At 39.1% G+C, this 14339-nt stretch overlaps 1 protein-coding gene across 1 annotated transcript in view; it reads left to right on the top strand.

Annotated features, from left to right (window-relative positions):
• LOC150080606 (A disintegrin and metalloproteinase with thrombospondin motifs 6-like) overlaps positions 1-14339 on the top strand; it is a 518673-nt gene that overhangs the window by 23411 nt on the left and 480923 nt on the right. The window contains exon 2 of the mRNA XM_090381965.1: positions 6636-7009. Within this exon, the coding sequence (XP_090238091.1) occupies positions 6636-7009 (374 nt within the window). The remainder of the gene's footprint in view (positions 1-6635; positions 7010-14339) is intronic.

Genomic DNA, 14339 nt, shown 5'->3' with positions numbered 1-14339 from the left:
TTCTCCAGGTTTGCACAGGAACTATTCACTAGGCGAAAGACCCTCCTTTCTCCTGATCAAATCTAAAACAACTCCATACCTAGGACAAACTGACTGACTGATCCGAAGGCACATTACTGTGCTCATGGGTAGGACAGAAGCACAGGGTCAATGGCTTTAGACCCAGTGACCTAAGTGTATTCCGCTGAACTCTTCTGATTGGACTCCCTCCATACGATAGAACTCCCACTAGATGCAGGATCAAACATCATTCACAGATGACTCGACCTGACTTGAAAACATATTCACTGGACAGGATTCCTCCTATGGACAAAATCCCACCTGAATTTCCCTACCCAAACTTCAACTGGATGGACACTGAACTTCACCGACAACCTGACTCGATACTATTTCACCGGACAGGATTCCTCCCATTCACAAAACTTCAAACTCAAAACCCTTACCAAACCACAACAGCCAGGATTCATCAGTTCCACTGTCTGGAATGTGGACTAGGCTCCAAACCAACCAGGTCTGACACACGACTGGTACAACTACACCTCTTGGACGGGACCTAGCTGTTCCAGGAATGACACCACTAGGATTGGACATGTAGATGCCAAGGACGAGATGTGGTCCCAGGAATGACTACTGGCCTGACAAAGCAGCTCCACACTGCACTATGCCTCATTGGCCTTCTAGGCCAACACCTTTGCACGGTGCCCTTTTACTCCAAGTTTCCCAGCATGGGGGAGGGGGTGACGGCCCTCCTGTCTCCTCGCCACCCCACTTTTCCTTCTGGGGCATGCCTATGCCCCACCAGAAGGATGCCCTACCTGGGGTCATCTTCTCTATCGTCCCCATTTTTCTGTCTTCCCAATCTTCAGTCTCCCCCTCCCACTCTGTCTGTACACTAGCGTACGCCCTACACATCCATTGTTGTTGTTATTTGGTTTTTAGGAGCTAATGCTCCTAAAAACCAAATAACATTAGCAACTAAGGCCATATTGCTCGGGGGATATGCAGTGTATTTGGTGGTCATGGGCTCGAACCCCAGTCTAATCAAGAAGCGTGTGCTACGCACTGCTGCTCCTGCCCACCTGGCTACGGAGGCGCCCTACACGTCCAAATTTAATTATGACAAAATTCAACCACGCTCGCCATATTTGGCCTTTCCAACTCTAGCATTATTTCCCCCCCCCCCCTTTTTTTTAACAAAGGCACTAGCCATTGAAATCTCAGGAAACTAGGTGGCAGGGCCTGCCAGAGTAAAAAAATTCAAACTACTGGGTACCTGGTCTGCCTCCATGCGGCATAAGTGGGGCAACATCTTGGGCCTCAGCAGGGGCCCAGTGACTAAATAACCAGATGAACAACGGTACATGACACTACACATGAACAATTCACACACACTTTTAAATCTCTGGAATTTCCCAGCGAACTGGTTCACCTACAATGTAAGCAACGTGGAGATGGGGGGGGGGGAACCCCTGGTGCCGTTTGACACTAAACACACTTTACACTTTACTTAAACATCATTGCTGACCAGGTACACCCTTTCATTGCAACGGTCTTCCCCTCTGGCGGTGCTGTCTTTCAGCAGGATAATGCGCCATGCCACACTGCCTGGATTGTTCGAGACTGGTTATTGCCCTGTCCTCCAAATTCCATAGACATCAATCCCATGGAGTATCTGTGGTTTGTATTGGAACAGCAACTCCGATCTGCGGCGTTACGTGTTGGTACCAGATACCACAAGACATTTAGAAATCTTGTAGCGTCCATGCCTCGCCGGGTACGAACTGTTTTGGCTGCACGTGGAGGACCATCATATTAGGTAGGTAGACATAACGCTTTGGCTCATTGGTGTAAATTACTTGAATAAGTTACCTAAATGGGTGGTTGAGGCTGACAGTTTGTCTGCTTTGTGCTTATAATGACAAAAGCGTGTGACTGTTATAAATTTGAGGTTGTTCTTAACGAAGTTGTTGAAATACCATTATGATTCTAACGAGGACATATTTCGTGTGGTTTGGATACCAAATGTCTCTCTGAGGTATTCATTGCCTTGCTTCCTCAGTCTCTGTGGCTATTATGTTTGTTGCTTTTGAGCCAAAATGACTATGACCGGAGTCGATTCGCAAGGTTGTGGCACCCCCAAGCCAACTTTGCTTTGGCGCCTGTGCTCCCATATCCAATCAAAATGAATAGCTGCTGCATATCCGTTTCTTTTGTTCTAATTTTAGTTTTACTAAGTAATAAATTCATATAAGCTGAAAAAGCTTTTTCAGTGAAAAATAAAATAAAAATTTTTTCGATATAATTTTATTAAAATAAAAATATAATTCATCGATTTAACTTAAATACACAAGTATCATTTATTATATACTCGTTAAAATTTTGCCTTCAAAGATTAACATTTTCCTTCCGTAACAGCTTCGGATGTTTAGATCACTTCATCCAGGTCTAAATCGTTGGTAGTGGCATGTTTCAATTGCTAAGGTTGCCAGGCCATCCAACCAATCTTGTGTCATCGTGGAACGAAGATAAGTTTTGATTAATTTCATTTTTGAAGACCTCTGTTTTCCGATACCGTTAAATGGTTTGAGCACATGAACTGCAAGATTTTCCTTCATATAAATTATTACGCAGCTCTTCCATCCTCACATTGGCATAATTCAACCTGTATAGAAATTGGAAATGATCATTATACTTTACTATAAATTGTGGCGCGTAATGGCCTTTAACTGCCGTTGCGCCATAAAACCTCCAATAACAACTATAAATTGAAACCTGTCTTTTAATGACTGGATCTCGTCTAAAATATTGGAAAAGTGGATTCAAAAATTTCCTTCTCCATCATTCCAGCTTCGTCATTGTTTTCATAATCAAACATTCTTTTTCTGGGCAAAATCTTGTTGCTCAGATTCAGTTCCATTGCCAAATTTTTTGCATCATCTATAAAATAATAATAATAAATGAACTATCATATTAGGACCATCTGCACACATCCCATGGATATTATTGTCCATAAATTGCGTGTGTTCTATGGTCCCTTTGCTGGACGATTAACCTCAAGTATTATCTCCTGAGACCAGCTAACTCGGCTACGGAGCGAAAAAAGTTCCTTGCATCATTGGCGAGATTCGAACCCGGGCCTTTTCAATATGTTGTGGAAAGAATGGTGGTTATAACCACTGCGCTGCCGCGAAGGTACGTCTTCTAAGTGACGTAATCTGTTATCTGTTCTACAATTGTTGTAGGATTTTAGGCGCATCAGCGACTTAGAGCATATTGCATCGTGTGTGTATATATATATATATATATTATGTGAGGTAAAAGTTAGGTAAAAGTAATAAAAATAAATAAATATGGCTATGTAGCTATCATTAGAGGCAGCAAATGCACATCCTCCACATGATGCCTAATTATATCTGATAATTAAAATAAATATGATATTTAAATAAAATCATCAGCCAGTAGTACGGCAATAATGCAGAGCGAAATGAAACGCAAAATAATTTAAATAAACAAACAGGGAAGGGAAAGTAGAGATAATAGGACAAAAAGGTAGTCGATAATCCCCTATATAATTTAGTCAATTAAGTCATTAGACCCAATTAATAAAAAACGATATAAATTTAAATAATGCCAATTATAAATAATTTAGCGGTACCGCCCTTGAAGGTACCAGTTCCAAAAGACGTGAAATATCACCAAAAAAGGGTTAAAGAAACTACCAAAAAACTAAAATATCAAAATAATAGACTGACCATCATGCCCCATATCGACAGAGGACCACGAGGCTAATAATGGTCATGGAATCGCTGCATTTCAATCGTCATCCAAATCATCGCAAAGGCAGAAATATCGAAGAACCAAACCACCCCTCCATTCTCCGATAGATCAACCAATGCAGAGGATTTGCATGGTGGTGGTCCTTATGCAGCGAAGTCCTTATCGGATTTGCATGGCGGTGGTCCTTATGCAGCGATAAGGACTTCGCTGCATAAGGACCACCACCATGCAAATCCTCTGCATTGGTTGATCTATCGGAGAATGGAGGGGTGGTTTGGTTCTTCGATATTTCTGCCTTTGCGATGATTTGGATGACGATTGAAATGCAGCGATTCCATGACCATTATTAGCCTCGTGGTCCTCTGTCGATATGGGGCATGATGGTCAGTCTATTATTTTGATATTTTAGTTTTTTGGTAGTTTCTTTAACCCTTTTTTGGTGATATTTCACGTCTTTTGGAACTGGTACCTTCAAGGGCGGTACCGCTAAATTATTTATAATTGGCATTATTTAAATTTATATCGTTTTTTATTAATTGGGTCTAATGACTTAATTGACTAAATTATATAGGGGATTATCGACTACCTTTTTGTCCTATTATCTCTACTTTCCCTTCCCTGTTTGTTTATTTAAATTATTTTGCGTTTCATTTCGCTCTGCATTATTGCCGTACTACTGGCTGATGATTTTATTTAAATATCATATTTATTTTAATTATCAGATATATATATATATATATATATATATATATGGTTGTGAAAAACTTCCATATACAAATTCCTCGTATCATTGGTGAGATTCTAACCCGTGCCATGTCATATATTCAAATTGGCCTCGTAGAGGGCTTTGCTTATAATATTTATTTTATTGACCTCTTTGCTTGTAATGTTAATTCACATTGGCCTGCTATTTGGCTTTGCTCAAAATGCTGTCCAAACAATCAGGCAGCAGATAGATGAAATTCCTTTTTTAAACGATATTTTGTTTTTTTCTACTGTTCTTTCGATTTTTGGCGCACCCATTTATGCGCCCTAAGCCAATGCTACACTGGTGTGCAAAATTTAAGGATCAGTCATGTTTTCACCTGTAGCTTCTCATAGGAGTGGCCTGGATATGGGAAAAGCATACCTCGTGAGGTTCAGAAATAATGAAGGAAACAACACCGATACAACAACGGAAACAAAATGGTACAGAGGGACTTGATTCAAAAATGGCAACGTAGCACTGGCTACCATGATACAGATGCATCACTGCCAAAGATGGAACAAAGGGAAGAGATGGTCCTGAGTAGGAGCTATGGCCACCCCTAATGTCGATGCAGGCTTTGCACCGCCTGTAAGTCTTAAGTATGGACTAGAACAGTGTTGTTAAGTTCTTGCAGTAACATCGTCCATTCCTCTGTCAGCGCCGTCTTCAGCTGGTGAACATTTTTCTGGTGGGTGTGGACGTGCCGCTAGGCGTTACCCCATAGTGTCCCAAATGTGTTTCATGGGATTTATACCAATGGAACGAGCAGGCGTTATACGAACAATTTCTTCACTTTCCAAAAGCATATCAACAGCTGCAGTGCGATGGGATGTGACGTTATCGTCCATAAACACGAACTCGGGGCCAATGGCACCTCGGAACAGACGCACATGGGGAAGGATTACCTCAGTAAAAATAAATAAATAAATTTTCTGTTTATACTCCAGGACGACCAAACTGTCAGAAGAGTTCACAAGGTAGACAGAATACAAGAAACAGCACCGTATTCAGCAGTCACGGGCTCGAACCCGGGTCACTCAAGGCACGCGTACTTATGCACCCGCGCGCCTAACCACTAGGCTACGGCGGCCCTAGTGGTTAGTACAGTAGCGTGCACCGGTTGCAGTACACCCTCCAGTATCTGGAATTGTGTACGTCCATCCAAGATAACGCCTCCCCAGATGAGAACTTCTCGACCGCCATATAGATCCAGACGTCCAGAATCTCTGCTGATACTGAATCTACTCTCATCAGTAAACAGTACCTTAAGTAAAGATTTTGTGGTTGTAACCTTTAGAAAGTGTTGGTCCTTAAGTTTTTCACACCAGTGTATCTTTGCTCTCCCCACTTAATGCCAGTCCTCGGTGTGATGGGCCATCAGAGGCGGACTGGCTATAAGCCTTACCAGGGAAACTTCGGCGGCCGGAAGCCGATGGAGACCGGTGTGATTTTGGCCCTAAACACTAGGCGAGGCGGCTACAAGTTTTCCCCGGTAAGAATTTTTGACCCAGTCCCCCTCTGCGGGCCAGTGTACTGTATGGTCGGTTTATCTGTTTTGCGGGATGAAAAACCTACATTTGGCTATTATTAGTACTGGCAAATGATGCAAGGAATTTCAGGTAATTAAGGCTGTCCCTGATTGGTTGATTGCAGAAATATTGTCTTAAGAAGGCATTTCTGGAACTGCAACAGAATTGTGTACTGTTTTTTTTTAAATTCTAAATAAGTAATTACCCGCAACGTGGCTTGTATTCAAGGAAAGCTAACCGCTTTTTTTTATTATTAGCATTTTTAGAGCTGTGTCCACCGAATTCTAACATAAATACATCCAGCTCGCTCGCTCTCTCTCTCTCTCTCTCTCTCTCTCTCTCAGGCGCCTCCGTAGCCAGGTGGGAAGGAGCAGCAGTGCGTAGCACACGCTTCTTGATTAGACTGGGGTTCGAGCCCGTCACCACCAAATACGGAGGATGCGGAAAGGTCAGGGAATGACCACCGCATATCCTGGAGCAATATGGCCTTAGTTGCTAATGCTCCTAAAAACCAAATAACCAGCTAATCTCTCTCTCTCTTTTATTTATTTATTTTTATTTATTTATTTTTATTTATCTAGGGGACTTTTCCCGTGATTTGGAATCTTACGAAATTACAGTGCCCCGAAAGGTGACTTCTGAAGGAGATTTCCTTTCTTATGATGTTAATCATCGTTACACAAAAAGTCCTGTTGTTCGTCGGCGTCGTGGAGTAGAGTCTTTGGATGACACAATTCACTACCGCTTTCCTGTAGCTGATAAGGAGATGTTCCTGACTTTAACACCCAACCGTGACCTCTTGGCTCCGGGTCTAGTGCTCGAGAGAAAGAGTACGAATCTTAACCGCACGAAAGAGAATCGGCTGAAAAAAGTGGTCGATCAACACTGTTACTATCATGGCTTTATCCGCAACATTGAAGGATCCCAGGTGGCTTTATCTACGTGCTCTGGTCTGGTAAGTAGTTGAGTCTCTTTTTCAGTTTTTCCTGTTATCGCGCTATAAACTTAGGAAAGGACGGGAGTGTTGCTAATATTTACACAGACTTCGCTAGTAAGATACGAGACATTCACACGTGAACGACCACATGAAAGTACCCGGAATCAATTTCGTAATACAGTACTGTATTCTTATAAACATTGGTTCGTAGCACAGCGGGTTAGTGACCTTGACACCGAGACTGTCATTTAGATCTCGGCAGACGCTTGCGAGTTTTTAAAAGCGGGGGGGGGGGGGGGTAATAAAATAAACTTGAAGCACTAATAATGGACTTGCATGCAAACAGATTTTTTCCCCTCCCCTGTGCAGCACTTGTATTGTTTTGCAGCCATTAGTACTATTCGGTTCATCACTGCGCATGTCCGTATCTGTGTGTGTGTGTACTGGATGAACTGTGTTTATGTTCAGTGCTGGGAAAACACGGTCGACCGTATCAAGCAAAGCTGACTAATCAATTGAATGCTGAGAGCGGTGGTTCTAAGATCTGTGGACCCTTTCAAAAACCAAAAAAAGTACGGACCCCTTCAAAAATTTTGCGGACCCCTATATGTACATATATATATGTGTATTATATACATAAATATATAATAATAACTTTATTTATCGTTAATTTGCTATTTATAGAACGAATAATTTGACCAGTTACAGAGGGTACGTTTAGCGGATCCCCTGGAACTGATCTACGGACTCCAGTTTGGGAAACACTGGCTTAGAGCTTTTAACGTTTTTGGAAATGATAATAATTAATTAAACATAGTTCCATTTATTTTACACTCTGCCCTACCTGATGGACAAAATTAATGCAAATTTAATTTAACGCACTCTACTTTCTTGCATTTAAGGAAATTATTATTATCAGGAATGAATACGGGCTGTTTGAAAATAAACAAAATTGGAGAGGAAGAATCGATGTAACAATTGCACGCAGTTTTATTTGTAGCGCAATTTTCAAAATGTACAATCCCGATTGTCCAAAACGATTGGGATGGACGGTATTTCGGATAGTCGATTCTCAATGTCTTATACATATAAAAGGGAAACAGGAAAAAAATTATAGTGATTTGAATATTATTGATGCATTATACTGCTTAAAAATAATTGCAACTCTTCTGCTGCTTGAAATATGTCAGTTTTGATTATTTTTCTTTTCTTAATCTGAAGGCCACATAGTAGCGATATGAAGGGCGTTAAATACGTTACTGAAAAGTCCGAAATCTGGTAAATCCTAGGATTTACCAATTGGCCTTGATAAAACCTCGAAATGTTCAGCTTATTTCGGACTTTTATCTCCCCGATTGGGTAAGTCTTAGGATTTACGAGTTAGCGTAGCTTAAAGCTTGATTGATAATCGCATTTACGAATTCCTTCCCATTATCTGATTGAGGTATTATACACTGGTGTTCAAAGAAAGTGCATCACCCCTTAAAATTGTAATTGTCGTCCGAATAACGCAGTATTTCTTACAGATTGCGTCAGATAAGTTTGACATGCATAGGTGATGATGTAATATTGCATCAGCTGTTATTTTCAGCTATATAAGCACGCTCTGCAAGAGTTGCGCAGTCATTCCTTGCTTGTGTCAGGATGACGAGTTACGTGCAGTTGACGCCACGAAGAAAGAGTGCTATTGTTGCTTTACCTGAGGAAGGATGTTCTTCACGTCATATTGCTTATAGGGTGTCTTGTAATCAGTCGACAGTGAGTAGATTTCTTTCCAAACTCAAGAATACTGGTTCTGCTGATAGGTAAAAAGCAACCGGACCCAAACGAGTCTACGTCAAATCAGGACCGCGTTTTGAAGTGTTTATGCCATAAAAATGTAAAGCTTCTTCGTCTGAGCTGAAAAGAGAATCGGACGAACATACAGGAGTGGTAGCAAGTGCAGTAACAGTCAGAAGATGCCTCTTCAAAAATGGACTTGTAGCCCGTCGTCTTAAAAAATGAAAAAGGCCCGATTAATTTAGTATAAGGAGCATGTCAAATGGACCCCTCAAGCAGTGGAAGTCAGTTATTTTCTCGGATGAGAAGAAATTCGACCTGCATGGCTCTGATGGGAGACAAATGATTCGCCATAGAAGTGGTGAAGAATACCATCCAGACTGTATGGTGTCTACAGTGAAATTCCCTACCAGCCAAATTATATGGGGGTGCATTTCGTATCGCGGAGTAGGTCACCTGCAGTTTATAAAAGGTTCCGTAAATGCAAATGGATACTTGGCTCTATTGGAAGGCAAATTGCTGCCAACCATTAGAGACCATTTCAACCTGCCAAGTAACTGTATCTTTCAAGACGCGTCTGCTCCTTGTCATCGGGCAAAAAGTGTAAGTAGGCACTTCTGTACTTACTTTAGTTTCATTTCTGCATTAGAGGTTCGACAGTAATGTGTTTGCATTTGTTACAGGTGAAAAAATGGTTGAAAGAACGGTCTGTGTGGGGGGGGGGGGTTTAAAAGGTGTTGTGTATATATATATTATTTTTATATTATTTATTTTTATTCCCCTTATTTAAACAACTCCCCTTTATAATATCTCCCCACTTGCGCATCTGACTTTACTTCTCAGAAAATTCTAAGTTCATAGGGGAGAAACTCTTATATGTTTAATTCCCATTGGTTAGGCTTGTGTCCAGTACAACAAATAATTACACAAATGTTATACATAAAAACAAGTTTATCATGCATATTTACAGTTAAATCATAACAAATCTCATTAAGAATAGAATTTCACTGTTTGAACACCAAGGTACTTACAACATATCCAGTCTCTTCCTATCTAACAGGCTCCTTTACAGACTTGACTCTTTTTTTATCTCACCTTTCTCATTACGCATACACAGGTTAAATAGTTACACTCTTTATATGCTCACCTTATTTCTGCTCCTATTACAACACAATCAAATCATACCTCATAGGTGTCAATAACATTTTTTATCATTAAAGTTAAACATATCATTGATCATATTACTTTTGTGTATCATCATAACTACCAATTTATTCTTTAATTCCCTATTCCTCTTTCTTATATATTTCTTTAACCATTATCAGTTACAGAACTTGATCACCAAAATACAATATTACATTCAAACACACCTTTAAGGGTTGGCAATATACATAAATTTTATCTCCACACATTTAATATTTCTATTTTTTACTACAATTCCTTCCGTTCACTTTCTCATCTACATTACTATCCTCCTTATTCCAAATTACTGCCTAAACCAACCATAATTGCCTTAGAGTAGAATTTACTCCTATTTGGCTCACCCATCTAATCTTATCTTTATCATTAAATTCCCCAATATCGCACTACAGTCCTTTCACTAGTATTTAACTTACAGTATTTTCAAAATAACTTTCTCTTATCATTGAATTCCCCAAATATCGCTCTACAGTCCTTTCTCTAGCAGTTAACTTACAGTATTCTCGAATTAACTTTCACTTAATTTCTGTGATCAGGTGTCTTCATAAGGGCCTTCTATCCTATCCTTATCCAGGGCAACATCTTACAGCTTCCAGGGCAACATCATATGGCATCACAACTGCTACTCCGCTTTCAGGATATTATCGCCTTCCTCGGTGGACTGGGTGTTCTAAGGGAATCTTCTTCTCTCATTCTCACTGTTTGCAGAACTTCCTTTTACTACCCCTTTCCAGTTCATCTCCTAATTTCTCACTCACTACATTTCTGATAACCCACTTCGACTTTTTTCGTCGGCTATTTCTTCATCTTTCAAGCAACTCCTCCCGACTCACCCTTTCACTAGCACCGCTCAAAAAAAATTCTCCTCTCTCCTTCTCTTCCTTTTTCCACTCTCTCTCCTCGTGTCCATATCCATCCACAATTTTCTCCAGGAGTTTTCCACGCCTTCCCACAGTGTTTTCTTCCAATCACTCTTTCTTTTTCAATTTTTCTTTCTTTTTCTTTGTTGGAAGGCCTAATTCAGCCTGCCCCGTAGCACTAGCACGTGATTCCCTATATCCCTCTCTTTTATTATTTTCAACTTGTTAACATGTGTTCTTTGATGTCGGCCGAATATTCCAAAACAACTCTTCCTGTCTCATAACAGCTTGTCTCTATTGCACTCAAAAAAAACCACAAATTGTGACACCGGCTACTATAGCGTCTATTTTTAGAAACTAGTGTGTGTTGTACAGAATACGTTTCCGGTGTGTGTCCACTCATAAACCTTAAGTTGTTTTTGTAGCGCCGGACCCCCTGGTGGGTTTGTCATAGTATCCTCCATCTGTTCCCTGGTTTAACGGAAGTAAAGCTAATGGCTCTGTTTTCGTTCCCGCTACTCTTTTAATTTTTATACCTCTTACCAGAATAATTCTTATTTCTGAAACTGCAGATATTACCCATTTATCCTATTAACGACAAGAATCAAAGGAAAACTAACTTTCAAAGTTTTAATAAAAAATATTTTATTTTTGTAAGATTTTCAAATCTTACAGGTCCCTTACAACTGTTAGCTGGCCAGGAAACAGCCCGGACTTGAATCCTGTACAGAACTGTTGGCATTGTGTGGAATCTGCAGTTGCCAGAAAGAAACCAAAGACCCTGCATGAACTTTAGGAAGCTATAATTCGTGTTCGGAACTACGAACTATCAGTTGATTATCTTCATAAATTGATTTTGTCAATGCTTCGACGGTGTGCTGCCGTCATCAGGGCCAGATGCGGTTCAACTAAATATTAGTTTGCACCTGGTAAACTTTTCAATTCGTTTTCCATTTAAAATGATAAACCGAACAAATTGAGGGCTTCTGATAACATTTCAGCCATAATTGCCGTGTTTACCAAAACTGTTGTATAGAGGTTGCAAATGTTCATTTTCGAATATTTCGAGAGCACCTGTCAAATATTACTTAGCTTTGCCTTAACTATTAATAAATATCTTTTGTTTATATTTCTATTTGTCATGCTTGTCATTAATGTAACATATGATCTCGAAAAAGGGTTAGAAATGTGAAATTCCTAGGTGATGCACTTTCTTTGGATATTAGTGTATATTAGGTGTATATTAGGCGGTCAAGATGTTTTACCCAATTCATTGTTTTTTCGATTTTTAAAAGGGCATAGGAACGATATATTCTCTATTCCCGAAAGGTCGTTGATGATAGTGCGAAAAGGGAAGCAATGATAATTTCCTGCTTCGATTACTTTTCCGAATTTTAAACAACGGTTTGGGCCAAGGTTGTCTGTGGTACATATTCACTATTCATAATATAGTGAATATGTTACTCACACAACTTTCCAGAGATACGAGATATATCCCAACTGAGCAATTCTTTAAAATTGGGAAAAGTGAATGAATCATTGATGGGAACGTTTTTTGATATTTTGGACTTTCATCGATATGAACTGGTAAATCTTGGGACTTACTGTATCAGAACGGTAAAATTTCGAATTCCTAGGATTTACCAGATTTCGAGGTTTTACAGTAATATATTTATAATAATGCTCCCTCTTAATTTTCAATTTTTTCCCAATTCGGATTAGCATTTAATATAAAAACTACTTAGTCATCTGCTAAAATTGATAACATGGATTACGAAAACAACCTGTGGCTAATGCTTTGCATTAACGCACAGTTAATGCAACCTTCACCTCTAGTTTTGCGCATTTCTGTTAAAAATCTCCAAAAAGTTTATGCGACTTTACAGAGAAAATTCCTGTTTATGGAACGTTAAATCAAGGGAATATGCAAATAAAATTTTATAGAATGAAGTATAAAACACTTTCTTTGAGGGAAATTACGTAAAAAAAATAAAAGCAAAAAAAATCGAATACTGCAATTCTGCTGTGTGTGTGTGTGTGTATGTATGTATGTGTGTGTGTGTATGTGTGTATGTATATATGTGTGTGTATATATATATATATGTATGTGTATATATATATATATTTTTTTTTTTTTTTTTTTGTTTGTTTGTTTAAAATAAAAATTGTAATATTGCAATTATTTAACAGTTGTTTTATTTTTTCAGATTTTTCATTATTCATTTTTCGAATTATTCAGCATTTGGAGCATCATTCGAAACATTTCGAATGATGCTCAAAATACTAATTATTCAAAAAATTTCCCCCGTGTTACTATTGTAAAGGTCCATATACAAATATTTTTCTACGGTCTGCATACGTCTTTGTCTAGGACTTATAAATATATAAATGTGCTCCCGCAGGTAATAATAACAACGGAATTTAGGCGTCATCACAATATCCCGGATGAGGACTTTTTTAGTATGTTTTTATTTAAAGTGGAAGACTGATGGCTGAAAATACTTAGGTCCAAAGCTGGTTTATGAGTAACTGGGGCAGCGTTCAATCGTGCAAAAGAAATGCTTCGACTACTACCAATAATCTTTTTTACTAGAAATTCTGTGAAAGCATCCTTAAACATGCTAAACAAGTTAATTTTTCATGTTTTCGAAAAATTTAAAAACGATTTTATCAATTGACGAGACAACCGATGCAGAGCACCATTCTAATATCGAGCGTAATAATTATCGAAATTCTTGAATCTTCAGTCTTCTCTGCTACTTGAACGGTGAACCTACTATATTTCAATAATTACATTTCGAGGGTGTCTCTCATAGCTGACACAAGCCTATATCAGCTAAATTTTGTGATTTGATCACAAATGATACTGATATTCCAGAGGGCGTAACAGTAAACTTTTCATTCGTTTAATTTCTTTACATTTTTTTTAACATGTTGCTAATTTAATTTATATGATTATTGAGCATTTACTGCGATATACTTTTGTGGATTCGATGAGCGTAACTCAACGCATACACAGAAAGAAAAAATTCTAAGTGTATGATTATCCATCCAGTGAACTCCACATCGCTGTCACTATCGTATCTTGTTATGGGAACACATCCTTTCCCCCATCATCCTGCGCTATCAGCGGAGATAAAAGGGTCACGTCCTGCTACTGTAATTAGAGTTATAAGGTTGATGTTTGATCTTGCTGACACACCGGGAGCTACCTCAAACAGTAATGTCATTGTAGCCAGCTGTTAAGAGTAACCATGTCTTTTGTAGACTGTAATCAAGCCAGTTTGCGACAATGAACCCGCTTTGAATAATAACGTGCCGGTGGTTTTCATCTCATAATGGCTTCTTGGAACTCGTTTAGCAAAACTAATTAATTTTAATGCCTAGTTCCGTAAGAAATGGTTCACACTTATTAGATATACTGCTGAAAATTATAATTTTACAAACAATAAACTCTGTTCTGTGTGGCATGACCCAATATTCAAAACGTGCTGTTCATATTGACATTG

This window comes from Mastigoproctus giganteus, chromosome 9 (assembly GCF_048544385.1).
Source record: "Mastigoproctus giganteus isolate SK-2022 chromosome 9, ASM4854438v1, whole genome shotgun sequence".
In the NCBI taxonomy this organism is placed as follows: Eukaryota; Metazoa; Arthropoda; class Arachnida; order Uropygi; family Thelyphonidae; genus Mastigoproctus; species Mastigoproctus giganteus.
This window is presented reverse-complemented; position numbering and strand designations above follow the sequence as displayed.